Source organism: Myotis nattereri, assembly GCF_964212035.1.
Source record: "Myotis nattereri genome assembly, chromosome: 5".
NCBI classification, from domain to species: domain Eukaryota; kingdom Metazoa; phylum Chordata; class Mammalia; order Chiroptera; family Vespertilionidae; genus Myotis; species Myotis nattereri.
The window spans coordinates 90,231,558-90,248,029 of record NC_138080.1 but is presented as its reverse complement, the minus strand read 5'-3'; the positions used below and the strand labels follow the sequence as shown (position 1 = coordinate 90,248,029).

The window sequence follows — 16,472 nt, the reverse complement described above, 5'->3', positions numbered from 1 at the left end:
ACCTGCCCTGGGTCAGAGGCACAGGGTCCCTTGGGCACCCTGGAGTCAACTGGGGACCCGTGGGGGGCCGGAGGAGGGGATGCTTCTCAAACATGCAAATCCCTTGCTGGTGACTTCCCCTACTTGGGTCACACAGGCTCCCAATCATTGTGAAAGCCCTGCTGGTCTCCATGAATGCCGGGCACCTCCACACACTATGACTCAGCCTCTGGGCCAGTGGGCTCCTAGAAGGTGGAACAGAAAGGGTCAGGGAGACCCAGAGCAGCTTAGCCAAGCAGTTTACCCTTTTGTGCAGGCTGAGTGTTAGAAAGGTTCTGAGTTTTGTCTCCTGGGAACTTCTGTGCCTTTACCCTGCTCTGTCTCTGAGGGCTCTGAGAAGCTGGTGGAGGCGGCAAGAACCCCCTGCTCAGAAAGTATTTGCCCTTTGACCTTGGACCAGTAACATTATCTCATTAATAAGTTCCTTCTTAGCCCCACCATGTGCCTAGTCTGTGCTGAGTCAAGACAAGACAGCCTCCCTGCCCTCTGGGAGCTTGTAGGCTAGTTGGGGAGATGAGTGGATGAAGCAATTCATAGACCTTAAATAGAGCAGCTTTTGCCACCTCAAATCCTTTATGAAGAGAGGCAGTGGAGGATGAATGCAGAGTCCAAGAAGCCGCGTTATCTCCTGTTAGAATAAAGTGCTAACAGTATTGCATAGGCACTTACTGAGCATCAGGAAGCCTCAGTTCCAGTCCTGGTGCTGCCACTGAGCCACTGGGCGGCTCTGGGCAAGTTCCTGTTCCTTGTAGCTTAGTTTCCCAGCCTGAACCCGGAGGCTCCCCATAGCTCTACCATCCTGCAACATCCATGTTTAGGGGATGCCTGCTAGAAGAGTGGAAACATGGGCAAGGCCAGGAAGGATGAGCAGAGGGAACACTGGGAATGGAGCCATAGGAGCTGTGTGGGGACGGTGGGGTCTCAGATGCCTGGCAGGGTAGCAGTTAGCTGCAAGGGGCCACTCTGGATCCTCAGGCACAGTGTTGGCATAACTAAGGCACTGTCTTCGGAAGGAATGTTCTAGACACAGGAGAGATGGAGAGAGAAAGATTGATTGATTGTTGACATTGGACTCCCTTGCCCACGGTATGCTACTGGATTGGGTTCTGTGAAATATCTAGATTATGGTTCTTGACCTGTCTTGAGTCTTGGTTCCTCTGAGAAGCTGATGAATGCTGCAGCTATTCCCCAGAAGACACACAATAGACATGGAAGTCAGGCAGCTCTGCTCTGTGTAGCTCCCTTAGCAAGACTCCCTAAGCCAAAGGAGCAGTACTGTGCATGGAGTGAGACCCCTCTCCTGGGCTTGCTGCCTTCACGTGGCAGTTCACCCTCCTGAGCACCCTGTGAGCACAGAGGGAGGCAACGGGTGTGTGCACATTTGGTAGATGAGGATTCCGAAGCCCAACAGATGAGCGATCCACCCCCAGGCACTCGAGGAGGCCCAGAGTGTGGGAGGAAAGTGGCTCTACTGCTGGTAAGCTAGCTGCTGGCCTGGGAGTCCCGGTCCTGCCCTGTGAGTCAGCCCCAGACAGGGAACCTGCGTAACTGGAGAATTTCCCTGGGCTGAGCTGGGATCAGAGGGGGAAACTGAGTCATGAGGAATGGGGAAGCAGGAGACTGGCTGACAGCGCCTACTCAGACCCTGGTAAAGAACGGCCCTGTTCCCCTCCTCGCCAGGAGCTGGGTCCCCTGCCCCACGAGGACAGCAACCTGATGCTCCACCTGCAGCGCCTGGAGACCACCCTGAGCGTGTGCGCCGAGGAGCCGGACCACAGCCAGCTCTTCACCCACCTGGGCCGCATGGCCCTCGAGTTTAACCGGCTAGCCTCCAAGGTGCACAAGAATGAGCAGCGCACCTCCATCCTGCAGGTGAGGCTGGCCGGGAGAGGGTCACCTGGGGTGGGCAGGTGTGCTTCCCCTCCCTCCTCCTCTAGCTCTTCTTGGGAATCCAGGGTACTCGGGGGACTTCGGAGAATGTTGCCATTGGGGGCTGACTTTGGGCTTCTTGTTTGGGGTGGTGAGCAGGGTAAGGAAGTTGTGGGAAGGGGTGAGGAAGAGGAAGGAAGTTGGGAAATATGGGATGGGCAATGCAGATTTCATGGTTAGGGGTCGTGGATGTGGGCAGGCTGGGAACAACCCTGCCTTGTTCTTCACCGACAGACAGGTGGGGAAAGGGAGGGGACCAAGGCAAGGGGGGCATCATTATCCCCACTTCACAGGTTGCCCAGCTGATAGATGGTGCACTTGGGATTTGAACCTCAACCTGTCATATTCCAAAGCCCATGGTCTCCACCACCATCCCAGCTTATCTCCCAGTAGAGGAGGCTTCCTTTCATAACCCTCCCCGTGCCGTGGGAATGAAGCCAGATTGACTTCTAGGCCAGCCCAGGCCTTGAAGCCATATGGTCCTTGGTTTCAGTAGGGACTCTATTGCTGTATGACCTTGGACAAGTCACTTATCCTCTCTGTCCCTCACTGTCCCTCTCAGTAGCATGGTGCTGGGAGTGCCTGGTCATGGGATTGCTGGGAGTAATAAATGAAGTCCAGTCTAGAACATTTAAGTGCTCAAAAAGTGGTCACTGTTAGGATTTGATGATGACCAGACTGCCATACTGGGCCGGGGGTCTTAGCCTTGAGGGCTTGGGGGTAGGGCAGGATTCACAGATGGCAAAACTGAGGCTCCTGGGGAACCTGCTCAGGACCTGAGCACCTGTCCCCTCAGTGACAGGGCTGTAACTTTAAGTCCCCTGCCTCCCTCCCGGGCCCTCCTACTCCAGTCACTGGTCAGTGGTCTCATTCGTGGCAGCAAACACTCACGTGCCCAGTTAATGGGCGAGAAGTCTACCAGGTGTGACCTTAAGAAGGGCCTAGGTTGACAAGAGCAGAAGGGCATCCAGGCTGGAGACAGTGTGAGGAGAGATGTGGGGAGCAGAGGACCCCAAGGAGAGTGCAGGACCCCCAACCCCCCTCAGGTGAGGGCACAAGGGAGGCAAGGCTGGAGGAGTGATTGGAGCCCGAGAGCCAGGCTGAGGGAGATTCTCAGATGTCAGCAAGGCTTAGAGGTGTCAAACTGAGCTCCGGGGAGGCGAAGCCGGTGCATCGCATGGGTGACAGAATTTTCAGTGTCAACATTTGGCCTCATCAAAGGGGGTCCTGTCTACCTCTGTTGTTTTTTATACCAGGCCCTTGTTTATTTCCTTCTTAGCTCTTAACATAGTTTGTAATAGTTTTATTGCATTAGGTGGTTTATTTGCTTTGTGGCTTTTTTCCTTGTACTTCCTGCTGGAATATAAGCCTCACAGGAGGGGCAGGGACTGTGTCTGTTATATGCATCGCTGTACCCCAGTGCCTGGCACTAAATAGGTGCTTAATGCACATTTGGTGAGCAAATGAATGAATGAGTGAGTGAGTGGACTAAGGAACTCACAGGTGAGCTCTGTTAGCCCCTTCAATGGACTGTGACCTTTGTGACAACTCACCTCCGTCAGCTGCTTTGTGCGCAGGGCATTTCCCCAGAAGCTTGGAGGGAACAGCCCTCTAGCCTAGAAAGGTGGACAGCACATCCTGGCCTTCCCTTAGTGTCCAGGAGCAGGACATTCTGTTCCCTGGAGGCCCCACCCAGGGCTGTGGCATCCTGGGTATTTGCCCCGCCTGTGGGTAGAGGCAAATTAATCCGGTTCCTCTTCATTCATTTGTGGATTTGTTTCTTGGTTTACTCGACAACATTTTCAAGGCCAGCTATGACGCAAGGCTTCTGCTAGGCATTGGAACTAATTACAGTAGTTTTCTGTTCTCTGCCTCGGACCTCTCATGTCCAACCATCCCCAGTTCAGGCTTTGATGCCTTCCCAAGTCTCTCCTGGGAAACAAACAACTCTGAAATCCCTCAGGATAACAAAAGTTTTCCCTCAATCCCTGTGGCAGGGACTCCTCATTTCTGCTCCTCAGTTACTTAGCGGCCCCTTCATCTTGTGCCCTTTGGATTATGAGGCAGCCACAGGAAGAGAGACAAGAGAATGTGTATGGGCCAGCCCAGGACAGACCCTTATCACTTCCACTCACCTTTCCTTGCCCAGAAATAGTCACATGACCACAGCAAGGGGGGAGAGGGGAAGTTTGGGGAGAGACCAGATTAGGGCCTGCCAGATGGAGTTTAATCCCCCTGGTGGTTCTTAACAGCTGTTCAACCTCATGCAAATTAATTCACCTGCCTTAACCTACTTTAAAAATAGACATGAATTATGTTGCTTTGAGGACACTGTGAGGCTCCTATGATGCAGTGAGTGGAAAAGCACCCAGCCATGTGCCTGGCGCAGTTAGGTGCTCACTCAGTATTTGTTAAAGATTGAGTACTCGGTACGACACGGCACAGCACCATTGCTATTCTGCACCTCCCTCCCTTCCCCGTCTGTAATGCCCTGAGTCTGGCTGTCCATCTTATATGCCCTCACCTCAAAGCTCTTAGAACACAGGTCGTCAGGTATTATCAGGGGACTGACAGTTCAAAGGTGCTTGCCCTCTCTCGGTCTTGTTTGTCCTCTGAGGGACCCTACGAAGGAGGCAGAGAAGGCGCAGTTGCCCACATTTTGTAGGGGAGGGAACTGTGGCTCAGAGGCGAAGGAAGCCTGGGCCACACCCGAGGAGTTGACCGGATACCCTGTCTTCTGACGTGCCATTTGACCACCGTGGAAGCCTCGTCCACTTCCCAAATCGTCCACTTCCCAAATCGACTAAGCTTGTAGGGCTCTAGGTCTCAGATCTTTACTGGTTGTTCGTTTGGCCATTCAGTCATTCAGTCGTACGTTCCTTTAACAGAGTTAAGTGTCAGCCTGTGTAGACCCTGAGCTGGGCTGGGATCTGGCAGTGGACAAGAGAATGGGGAGGGGTCCCAGGCCTCAGGTTGCTCACAGACTAGAGAGGGTGGGTTCGAGTTGGATATTAAGAAAATTAGGACAAAAATGGCTCTTCAGCTCTCATTGCCACAAGTACCAAGAACAGGGGGCTGTGAGCAAGGATAATGGAGGTGACCTAACTCACTGGGATGTAGAAATCAGGGAGGGCTTCTCCGAGGAGGTGGTGTTTAGGCTAACTTGAAGCAGGAGGAGAAATCGGGAAGGCCTGTGGGGAAGAGTGTTCTAGGATGAGGGAACAGCAGTGAAGGAGGGGAGATGGAGCTCTTTGCCTTGGAGAAGGAAAAGGCCCTTTGGCTGATTCTTGTGTGGGCATCCTCATGGCTGGCTTTATGAGGATGCTTAAAGGAGCTTGGGTGGGCCCAGCCCCTGTCCTGTCCTCCAACATCAGCGTGGATTAGGGATGCACCCCTCCCCTTCCCTTGTCCTCATCTACCCCTCTGCCCTTCAGACCCTGTGTGAGCAGCTTCGGAAGGAGAATGAGACCCTGAAGGCCAAACTGGACAAGGGCCTGGAACAGCGGGATCAGGCTGCTGAGAGGCTGCGGTAAGTCCAGGCTCCTCAGAGCGGGGATGAGGAGTCAGATGGCCGAGGAGGGGGCGGGTGCATGGCAGTGATTTCTGGGCTGAGGGCTCAGAGGCCTGGGGAGCTCTGAGGCCTCTGCCCAAAGCCCTGCTTTGGATGTCTTTGGTTCTTCTTCTTGGGTACCTTGCGGGGTGTCTATTTATAAAGTGCCTTGAGAACTTCAGAAGGTCTGTACGAATTGCACTCCTTCCTTGGGAGCCTACGCCTAAGCTTAGCCTGTGAACTGTGAACAGCTGCTGGCTGGTTGTAGGAGAGCTCAGGACTGTGCTGCCCCCTGCTGGCCATCATCCTGTTCTGCTCTGTATTCCTGAGAACAGCCAGGGCTCCCTCATCAGGGCTAGTGGCTCATGGACTTAATTATGCACTAGGATTACCGAGGATCAGGCAAGGCCCCCATTTTACACTCCCACACCTCCCTCCTCACCAAGATTCTGAGACCGTGGGTCTGAGGCAAGACCTAGGCATCTGCATGTTCCGAAGGGCCGCTGGGATTATGATGTCGGCTGGTCCAGGATCACACTTGAGAAACACCGATCTTGACTGTCAGAACTCGAAGGGCCTGTGAGATCTCAGGGGCTAAACCTTGACCTCATTATGCAGAGGGAGAATGAGGCCCAGAGAGGCATGTGAGGTCCGGATAGAGCAATAGTAACGACTGAGCCACCGTGCCACTTTGAATCTGCATATATTTGTTTACTTCCAAGTAGCTGGAGTTTTATAGCTCTAAGACTCCATCCGTGGATCCAAAAGCCCAGGCTGGGGGAGATTCCTGATTAGAGAGCAGGTGTACAAAGCCGTGTGACCTTGGGAAAGCCACTTTACTTCTTTGTTTTTCTATTACGTGGAAACCCAGCTGGCAAACAGAACATAAATATTTTCCATATTCCAGTCACACTTTTATTATGTCCTGTATCACCTATCTTGTTATTTACTTAAGAATTTACTTTAATTTGAATCATGTTTTGACTTAAAAAAAAATACTATAAAGAAAGCTTTCACTAAAGTAAATGGAAGACAGCATTACCTCTACTAAGTAAAAGGTAATTCCAACGATAAATGTAGTGAAAAATCAGAGGATGTTGTTGATTCTGGCAAAGTACCATTGCCCACTGAAGGCCCTGAGCCTGAAGCCTGCTCGCTCTCTCTCTCTCTCTCAATAAATCATTTTTATTGATTTCAGAGAGAGAGATAAAAAAAAAAAAACCACATCAATGATGAGAGAGAATCATCAATTGGCTGCCTCCTGCACTCCCCCTATGGGGATTGAGCTCACAACTCAGGCATGTGCCCTGACAGGGAATCAAACCGTGACCTCCTGGTTCATAGGTCGAGGCTCAACCACCGAGCCGCACCGACTGGGCGGCTATCCCCCTTTTAACAAGGGAGACTGGCGAGTACAAGAAAGATGCTCAAGACATGACGCTGAGACTTTTCCCCTGCTCCACACCGGGAGTTGGAATATAATTGGGGAGGATCACTAGAGTGTGATCTAGGATTTAATGCAGGTTTGACTGCGTCCTGAGGATCCCATGTCTGCAGGCATCCCAGTTGGGGACACCCTGCGGTGATGATTGGCGACTCCTAGGGAAGCCCACAGATTGCCACAAGGAGGTTAAGGATGCCTTTTGGTTGCACCAGAGGAAAGGTTTCAGGGCCTTGCCTTACACCCCAGGTCTCAGCTGCAACTCAGATGAATAGTAGGTCTTTAACCCAGAGCCAGCAACATGATTTCTGTATTTGCCTCCGACCCAGGGAGGAAAACATGGAGCTCAAGAAGTTGTTGATGACCAGCGGCAAAGAGGGTGTCTGCAGGCGACCAGGCTCACCCAAGATGGAAGGCGCAGGCAAGAAGGGGGTAGCTGGACAGCTGCAGGTATGTGGTCAGAAACTCCTTCCACAGCATCCCGCCTGCTGTTGCCAGCCTCCATTGCCGCCTCCAGTGGCAGTGAGCTCACTGCCTCCTTCTCAGCCAGTTCCGCTGTTCGAAGGTTCTAGTTGTTAGATGGCTTTTCCTTAGCTTGGCCTGACAGTCCACCTCAATGGAGCTTCCACCGCTCAATGCTTATTCTGCCTTCAGCCACATGGAGCATCCATTCCTTGCAACACGCACGCAGGCTGCCAGCCAGGACCATGGCTCTGTGGCCCCCACCAGCCCTCTCTTCTCCAGGCGGAATAGCTCCTGTTCCATTGCTCAAAGACGATGGTCGAGTCCTTGGCTCAGTGTGAGCACATTCCCTGAGCACATCCCACTTTACAGGGTGGCTCCTGAGCGTCAGCATGACATCTCAGACATTCCTGGCTTCTCAAGGGACTCTGCTAAGCTCCTGTGATTGCCCGCGGGAGCCTCTGACATGGAGAGAGGGGGACATGGCCTGGTAATGCCACCAGGCCAGCCCACTTGCCCCCTACCCACCACCGCTGCTGTATCCCTGGCTCACAATCCAGTCCCCAGGCAGGAGCTGGCTGCTTGCCCTGTCAGGGCCTTTCCCCTGGCTGCAGGGCTGAGTCCCAGTTTCTTACTAACACATTTTCCCCTTTAATGGAGTTTAATGGCTGCACAGCAGGACTCAATTGTATTTAATAAGCCCCACACCTATGTAAGTGTCCTAGTAAAACTTAATTACTTCTTACTATTACGTTTACCCAAGACTCAAAAATCCAATCCATCGTCCTGTTTGGATCTCTTTTCCCCTGTAAGGTAGGCAGAGCCAGGACTATTGCTCCATCACCCAGCCTTGCCTGGAGGCTGGAAAGCATGACCTTGTAGAGGTCACGTGGCATCACTAACCAAGCTTCCTGCACCACTCGCTGTGAGGCGGACCCGAGGCGGGCCGGGAACCACACTGGGAAGTGGCCATCTCTGCTTCCATTTGCCCCTCCCGTCGGAGTCTGCCTTGTTTGTCCTCTTGTGGAAGTGACTTGGTTTCTTGGGATTCTGTGGGCAGGCCTCTTCACTTTTCCAAAGCCCTTTAATATCACCTCATCTCACTTGACTCCCCAGAAGGCCGATGGTCTTTCCACCCTGCCCAGAGGAAGGCTCTGTGGGCTTATGGGCAGCGGTGAAGCTAGTGCCCTGGAGTCCCATGTGGGTTGAATGCTGCTGCCACCTTGGACGAGTTACATACTCTCCGGCCTCAGTTTCCTCCTTTCATAATGGCGATATTAGCACCTATCTCAGAGGGTAGTTGGAGGGTTCAGTGATGTGCCTATAGAGTAGGTGCAGTGCTTGGCACGTGGTCAGCAGTGAACATTAGCTGTTGCTTTTAATGGCAGATTGGGTGCCAGCAGCCAGGTAGTCTGACTCCTCTCTTCTTTGTGGAGGTTAAGAATGTACGCTCTGGGAGCCTGGCACCCCCTTTTCCTCCTTCCCCAGTAATGCTAAGCACAGCTCCCCTCCAGGAGGCAGCAGGCTTCTAGGGTCAGGCCCATCTCATCTTTCTCAGAGGAGGTGGTGGTCCCTGGAGGGTTCCCCCAGCTTGCTCCCTTTACTTCCGGTTCTGTGGTGTGCTTACAGACTTTAGCCTGCAGGGGGCACTTGAGCCTCCCAAGTTCTGCTCTCAGGGCTCACCCCAGGCCTTAAAGTCCTACAAAACCATGGTTCAGTGATCAAAACTAGAAAATACACTTGGGCACAGTACTGTCAACTAAACTGCAGACTTCAGATTTCACCAGTTTTTCCCTCATGCTCTTCCGTACCGTGATTCCAGATCCCACATTGTATTTAGTTGTCACGACTCTTTAGTCTCCTCCAATCTGTCCCAGGTCCCAGGGTTCCTTGTCTTGTCTTTCATAAGCTTGACACTTTCGGGTTATACTAGCCATTTCTTTTGTAGAATATCCCTCAATCTGGGTTTATGGGATGTTTGCCCGTGCTTGGATTGGGGCTGTGGACTTGGGCAAGAACATCACAGGAGTCTCACCCTCCTTACTGCATCATGTCAAGTGTCATTGCTGTGGCGAAGTGGGTGTCTGTCAGCTTTCTCTGTATAAAGTGATGAATTTCTCTCTGTAATTATTAAACACTTATTTTTAGGAGAAACTTGGAGGCTATGCAGATGCCCTGTTTCTCCTTCTGCTTTCGCTCACTAGCTTCGGTATCCATTGGTGACTCACTGCAGTGATTAGGAGAGCTGTAGTATTATAATGGCAGTTTTGCATTTCCCTCATTCTTTCCACAGTCACTAATTGGAATTCTTCTGTAAGGAAGAGTGTTCCTTCGCCCCATTTATTTAATTATTCAGCTTTATTTTTCTACCACTATGGACTCAAGGATATTTATTTTATTCTTTGGATTGTAACCCAGTATTATCACGATTTTATTTTTCTGGTTTACATTGTTCCAGCTTGGCTGTGGGAAGCTCTTTCAAGTTGTCTCCTATGCCCATTTGACAGGCTGTTATTATTATCATTATTTTTTTGGCACTTTGCTTTCTGACACCATGAGATGCTCCAAACCCATTCCCTGCCCCAGCCCTAGAATTAACCCCTTGTCCAAGGAGTCCTGTTCCTTGTTGTTGGAGAATGGTATTTAGGAACCAAGATCTGGGCCTTAGGTGTGCTCGTTGCTACTGGAGTGTCACTGCTTTAGGCTCTCTCAGAGAACAGAGCTAGGAAGTATGTGTACGTGTACTAATGACATAGACATCTTTATTTTTGTATCTTCCTAAAAACATTTTAAAGTAATTGTTTTATAAAACATTTAAAAATATATAACTCTTACCTCCAGGCCAGAGGATTTTGGGTTGACATGGGGATGGAGGAGGGGAGAGCAGTTGGCAGTGCCTTAGAGATAGAGCCTGAGCAGGGAAAGAAGTGACTGTGGGAGGAGGGCCTAGGAGCCCCTGTGGACTTCCCGAGGGGGTTTAGTCATGGCTGGGATGTGTAGCAGTGTCCTGGTGGGTGGGAGGGTAGAGAGGTGGGGACAAACAGCTAGGTGAGGAGCCTTAGATCAGTGAGAGTATTGTTATCTGAAGCTTCGCTAAAGGCCCCTCTGTGTTTCTCCCCAGGCTAGTGCAACAGCAAGTAAGATCCCAGAGGCGGGAGCCTTGGGTGCAGCCGAGAAGAAGGTGAAGGTGCTGGAGCAGCAGCGCACAGAAGTAGGTGGCCTCCTAGGACCCACAGGACTAAGGCCCTCCCTGTCCCCTGGCCCTGGTTAGTCCGAGGTCACCATGGTGAGTTGCCATGGTGACCGCTGAACCATCTGCCCATAACTCGCTGGACTTTTCTTAAATCTTCACCTGAGGATATGTTTTCATTGATTTTGAGGAAGGGAGAGAGAGAGAGAAACATCAATGTGAGAGAGAAACATGGACGGTTTGCCTCCTGTATGTGCCCCAACTGGGGATCAAACCTGCAATGGAGGCATGTGCCTTGACCAGGAATCGAACCAGCAACCTTTTGGTGTATGAGTTGACACTCCAACTAACTGAGCCACCCAGCCAGGCTGTCCTGGAATCTTGTCTCTTGGTCAGTCCCCTTGCCCACAAGGGTCACTCTGAGGAGGTGGCATTTGGGGCACAGCCGCCTAAAATTGTTGGTAGGGGAGGGGTAATTTGGGAAAGCTAAACCTGAATGGTGGAAAGAGGTTGTGATAAAGTGGGTGAGTTTCAGCCTCAGGAATGGGGAGCTTGGGGTTCATCAGTCACCTTCTGACTGGTTTGCGGAGGGGACTGTCATAGAGGGAGATCCCAGGCCTTATGGCACTGCTTCTAACCAGCTGAGAACCCCCAGATCAAGGCTATTTCCTTGTCTCATGCCTGTTCCCCCTCCACCTCCCGCCCCCAGGTGGAGCCCAGCCCCCTTTGTTCTCTGAGCCCCTCCTCTCTGCGGTGCTCCATCCTTCTCCTGGTCCTGGGCCTTTCTGCCTCCCTGGCCCCAGCACATTGGGAAGGCGGGCTCCATTAGTCCTTTACCTATGTACATATTAATTTTAGTTTCCTGCTTGCATTGCCCTAAGGTATTTTATCTGATTAGCAAAGTAATATAATGTTCATTATAAAAAGATTGAGAATCTCACCTCCTAGAGTAACAATTAACGGTTAGTAGCAATTCATTACATATTCCTTGTTTTCGTCTATGTACTCACTAATGTATAATCTGGTTTTTAAAATAGCAGAAAAAATTGTACATATTGCATTACAAATTTCTTTTTTTCTTTAAAATAAAATATATCTTTAAGGATGTACATATACCTGTACATATGTATATACCTTTAATATATATGTATATATTTAATATATATATTTCTTTAATTCTGAGTACTTTTTATTTTATGTTCCTGAAATTGGGATACCCTTTCCCATCATTTTATTTGTGATGTAGGATTGTTTTCGGTCCCGGAGGAATTGTTATATCGAGAGTATGACAAATAAGTAGTGTCGCCTTAGACTGAGGCAGCACATTAGGTTTTCTGAACAACTGCATGGCGTTCCGCTTCTGACTACCCTGTAATACTGACACCCATCTCCTATGCCTAGGTTGGCCTCTAGACTGTTTTGTAATACAGACGTAGAAATGATCACAATATACATATATTTTTATGCTTCTTTTGGTTACTATTTTTAGAGTAGAATTACGGGGTTAGAGAGAACGAGAACTTAGAGTTTTTATACATAGTCCCAAACTGCCCTCTAAATGGGGGTGTGTTTCATAATTCTACACCGAACTGATATACTGTTTTTGTGTCTTGGTGTTAGTCTCGCTGCCCTGGAAGGATAAAATGTGGCGGGTGATAGAGGGACTCTCTTTGAGGAGCACTGAGTTTTATTGAGAAGCAAGAGATTGAGGCAGCGTCTGTAGCCAGCGTTCGCACACACTGTGCGCTGCTGGGGAAGCTGGTGTGCGAGGAGTTGGCTGTCTGTGGTCCTCTGCTTATCCCCTGCTAACCCTACTCTCTTCCCACAGCTGCTTGAAGTGAACAAACAGTGGGACCAGCATTTCCGGTCCATGAAGCAGCAGTACGAGCAGAAGGTAGTGTGGGAGTTATGGGAAGTCAAGGCTGAGCCCAGGTTCTCAGCTGTTGTCAGTGCATCTCCCCCCTCCCCCCCGCCGCCGTCCCTTGGACAGTCACGCTCACGCACCCCCTCCCTCTGCCTCTGAACCCAGATCACTGAGCTGCGCCAGAAGCTGGCGGACCTGCAGAAGCAGGTGACTGACCTGGAAGCTGAGCGGGAGCAGAAGCAGCGTGACTTTGACCGCAAGCTTCTCCTGGCCAAGTCCAAGATTGACATGGAGGAGGCAAGTGTGGCTGCTGGGCCCTGGGGGTTTGGCTCGGGGAGGCCTGCTCCTCCCTCCCCAGTGGAGTAAACACGCCAGGATTCCAGCTCCGGCTCTGGTGCAAAGGGCTGTGTGGCCACAGGCAAAAGCACGTTCCTTCCCCTTGCCCCCGTTTCCTAGCTACACATTGAGAAGATTGGATTAGCCATTGCTTTTTATATTTTCTTATTTTCTAACAGAACTTTTTGTTCAATTAAAATCTGTGGGCTAGGGAAGCACAGAATAGAAAAGAGAGAGAAGCAGGCCGGCTCTGGGGCACTTGATGGGGTGGGTGCTGTTGAGTGTTTGAGTTGTGATGGCTCTTGGTTGGGGACAGAGTTTCTTTATTCATTCATCTAGTCCAGTGATGGCGAACCTGTGACACGCATGTCAGAGGTGACACACAGACTCATTTTTTTGATTTTTCTTTGTTAAATGGCACTTAAATATATAAAATAAATATCAAAAATATAAATCTTTGTTTTACTATGGTTGCAAAGATCAAAAAATTTCTATATGTGACACGGCACCAGAGTTAAGTTAGGGTTTTTCAAAATGCTGACACGCCGAGCTCAAAAGGTTCGCCATCACTGCTCTAGTCATTATTTAACAGATCATACACTTGGCACTGTGCTGGGCAGAGAAACTCAGTGCTGAACCGTCCAGTCCCCGCTTTGAGGGGGAAGAGATGCTAAACAACTAATTACAGAAGCAAATAAGCTGAAGCGTATTAGATACTACACAGGAGAAGTGACAGGGACCGGGGAGGGGCAGGCAGAGGCATCAGATTCAGTCATGGGGCCAGGAATCTGCCCCCTGAAGAAGCAGCATCTGATCTGTCCTCCGTGTGACTGATTCCAGCCAAGGCCCTCGGGGTCCTGTTACGGCTGAAAGAGGAAAGGCCGCCTGACCCGCAGACTTCTGGGAGATTTTATTTATGTCGTGATGCCGTCCCTTTCATGGGAACGGCCCAGGCTATTATTGTTTAGCTTCAAAATGGACATTTTCAACACAGTTTGCATTTCAGAGTTCCCTCTCATCAGCATAGGTCACCCAGGGGCCTTGTCTGGGCTGTCGCCTGCCTCCGTGACCACCCCTCCCTTGAAGATGAGGATTAGGCAGGACACTGCCTATCTGTTCTCTTCAGTGCAGTCACATCTTGTGACTGTCAGCCTGCGACCCCTAGCTCTTTGGTCCCTTCTCCTGGCTCACATCAGTAGGTAGACACGTCCCTGGATCTGCCAGCACCTCCCTCTCAGCTGGGGGGAGGTGGGATGTTTGGAGACACAGCACAGCCCTGTAGATAAGGGCGCATGGCGACAGAGGCCGTGCTAATCCTGGAGCCTCTTCAGCAGGAGTCCAGACCAGCTCCCCCCGTTCTGACCACGGCTGCCCTCGGCAACCTCTGGCTGCCTGTCCCTGTTTTAAACACTTCCTGTGACTTGCAAGGTGAGAGAGAGCGCCAGAATTAAGATACCTGGGCTCTCACCCCAGCTCACTGTGTGTCCTGGGAAAAATCATCTCCCCTCTCTGCACAGTCATTTCCCCTCACACAGAGGGGCTAGGACTTGATGCTCTCTAAGGGCCAATCCAGCTGTGGCCCTGCAATGAGGGGGCCCTGATTGTTCCATAGTGGGTGTTGGAGCAGTGCTTCCACCTTGAAGCCTTCCCTGATTTCTTCTCGGCTATTGTGCTCTCTCTTTAACCTTACAGGACGGACTGTTTCTCTGTGTAGGAACACTTTCTGCCTTATGCTACTTTTATTTCTTTGAGTGTTTTCTCTCTAGGTTCAGAGACTAAAAAGCAGAAAGATCTTTTAGAGATTCTTAGTGGTTTCTCACTTTCTGTGTCACAGAAGATCCCTGTGCAAATCTGGCAGAAACTATGGCTTTTCTCCCTAGAAAATTGCACAGGCAAAATTTTACACTGTTTTGGGGCTCACAGACTTCCTGAGGTCCATGTGTGACTCATGTTAAGAACTCCTTGCCCTGGCCAGTGTGTCTCAGTGATTAGAGCATCAGCCTGTCCACCGTAGGGTCTCAGGTTCGATTTCTGGTCAAGGGTGAGCACCTAGGTTGCAGGTTTGATCCCCGCCCCTAGTCGGGGCACATGCAGGAGGCAGCCAATCTCTCACATCAGTGTTTCTCTCTCTCTCCCCCTCCCTCCCTTCCACTGTCTCTAAAAATGAAAGGGAAAAAAATATCCTCAGGTGAGGATTAACAGAAAAACAAAAACAAAAGAAACTCCTTGCCTATGGCAGATAGGTAAGCTTAGACCAGAGCGGGCTGTGGGGTTGTGACAGTGCCCCAGGTCTCAGCTGGTGGAGGAGCTGGTGTCAGAACCCAGCGCCTTTCTCTCAACCACAAGTGCCTCTTCTTTGAGGTCAGGCCCTTTGGGCATTACTGCTGTGACCCCAGGCGCCCTGTGTGAGCACCGTGAGGGCTGCGGAGTGAGCAAGAGAGGAGGCATGCCGGCGAGGTGGGGCGGCCGTGCAGGGGGTCCCAGTCTCCTGCAGAGGCTCCAGCTCACCCACCCTGTGCTCCCTGCAGACCGACAAGGAGCAGCTGTCGGCAGAGGCCAAGGAGCTGCGCCAGAAGGTCAGGTATCTGCAGGACCAGCTGAGCCCGCTGACCCGGCAGCGGGATTACCAGGAAAAGGAGATCCAGCGGCTCAACAAGGTGGGCGCCTTGGTCCCGGTCCCTCGGGCACCAGAGCTTCCCTCAGCCCAACTCCCACACGCCCAACCCTCAGCTCAGGAGGGCAGGTCTGGCTCAAGGCACGGGTGTGAGGGCCTGGTGTCACCCGAGGTTCCCACCTCTGCCTTCTCCTCCCCGCATGCAGTGGCCAGCCAGGGACAAGCCTGTGCTCGCTCCCCTCCTGCCCTGTACGTGCCGTTTCCTCACTCGGTGCCACCTTGCTCACGGTTCAGGTGCAGCGAGGCCTCCCACAGATCTGCAGGTCGCCCTGTTCTGCGCACCTGGAGTACCAGCAACTTCTTTCCCGCCCCTTCTCGCATTTTCTTGTGATTACTTATTTAACATCTGTCTTCTCATGCAGTGGTGGGAGGTGCACGTCTTCACAGGGACATATACCCCCAGTGCCTGGCACAAAGCACATGCTCAGGGAATACTCGCTGACGGGAGTGAGTGAGCACAGGCCCCGGGGTGCCCACCCTTGTGAAGTAGGACCCAGGGAGACAGGGCGCCCCGGGTGGGCTGGGGAAAGCAGAAACCCTCTCCTCTGGGTCAGGCGAGTGGCAGTGAACGGGCTAGGTCTGTACCCTCTCTGGGCCTCCACGTTGCCATCTGAACCCTCCCTGGACTCCTTCTGGCCCTGCCCACCTTCCAGTGCAGGGTCAGAGGAAGGCACTGCCGCCGGGAGCGTTGGGAGGAAACCTCTCTGAAGGCCTGGAGTTGCTGAGTCTATGGGCCAGCTTTTCCCCTCTGTTGGTTTTGGTGTTTGAAAAGCATTGATCATGATGAGTCTGGTCCTTGGGACCTGATCTCAGAGAAAAGAGTGATGTGTTCCGACCTGGGGGACTTGGGGTTAAAATCCAGGCAGAATACTGTACATGGTGCTGGTCATAGGGATGGCCCAGGCAGGATCATGCCCCCCAGGTTTCCTTGGCATAGCTGGGGACAGACACAGGTGTGGATGACTGATGCCAGGCCCTCCCTGCCCA

General features: G+C 51.6%; 1 protein-coding gene across 7 annotated transcripts in view; it reads left to right on the top strand.

Annotated features, from left to right (window-relative positions):
* Positions 1-16,472, top strand: part of TNIP1 (TNFAIP3 interacting protein 1) — a 51,730-nt gene that overhangs the window by 28,136 nt on the left and 7,122 nt on the right. For all 7 annotated transcript variants that reach the window (XM_081091048.1, XM_081091046.1, XM_081091050.1 and 4 more), the window contains 7 exons: positions 1,720-1,911; positions 5,403-5,497; positions 7,289-7,409; positions 10,543-10,632; positions 12,440-12,505; positions 12,641-12,772; positions 15,340-15,468. In XM_081091048.1, coding sequence (XP_080947174.1) covers positions 1,720-1,911; positions 5,403-5,497; positions 7,289-7,409; positions 10,543-10,632; positions 12,440-12,505; positions 12,641-12,772; positions 15,340-15,468 — 825 coding nt within the window. The remainder of the gene's footprint in view (positions 1-1,719; positions 1,912-5,402; positions 5,498-7,288; positions 7,410-10,542; positions 10,633-12,439; positions 12,506-12,640; positions 12,773-15,339; positions 15,469-16,472) is intronic.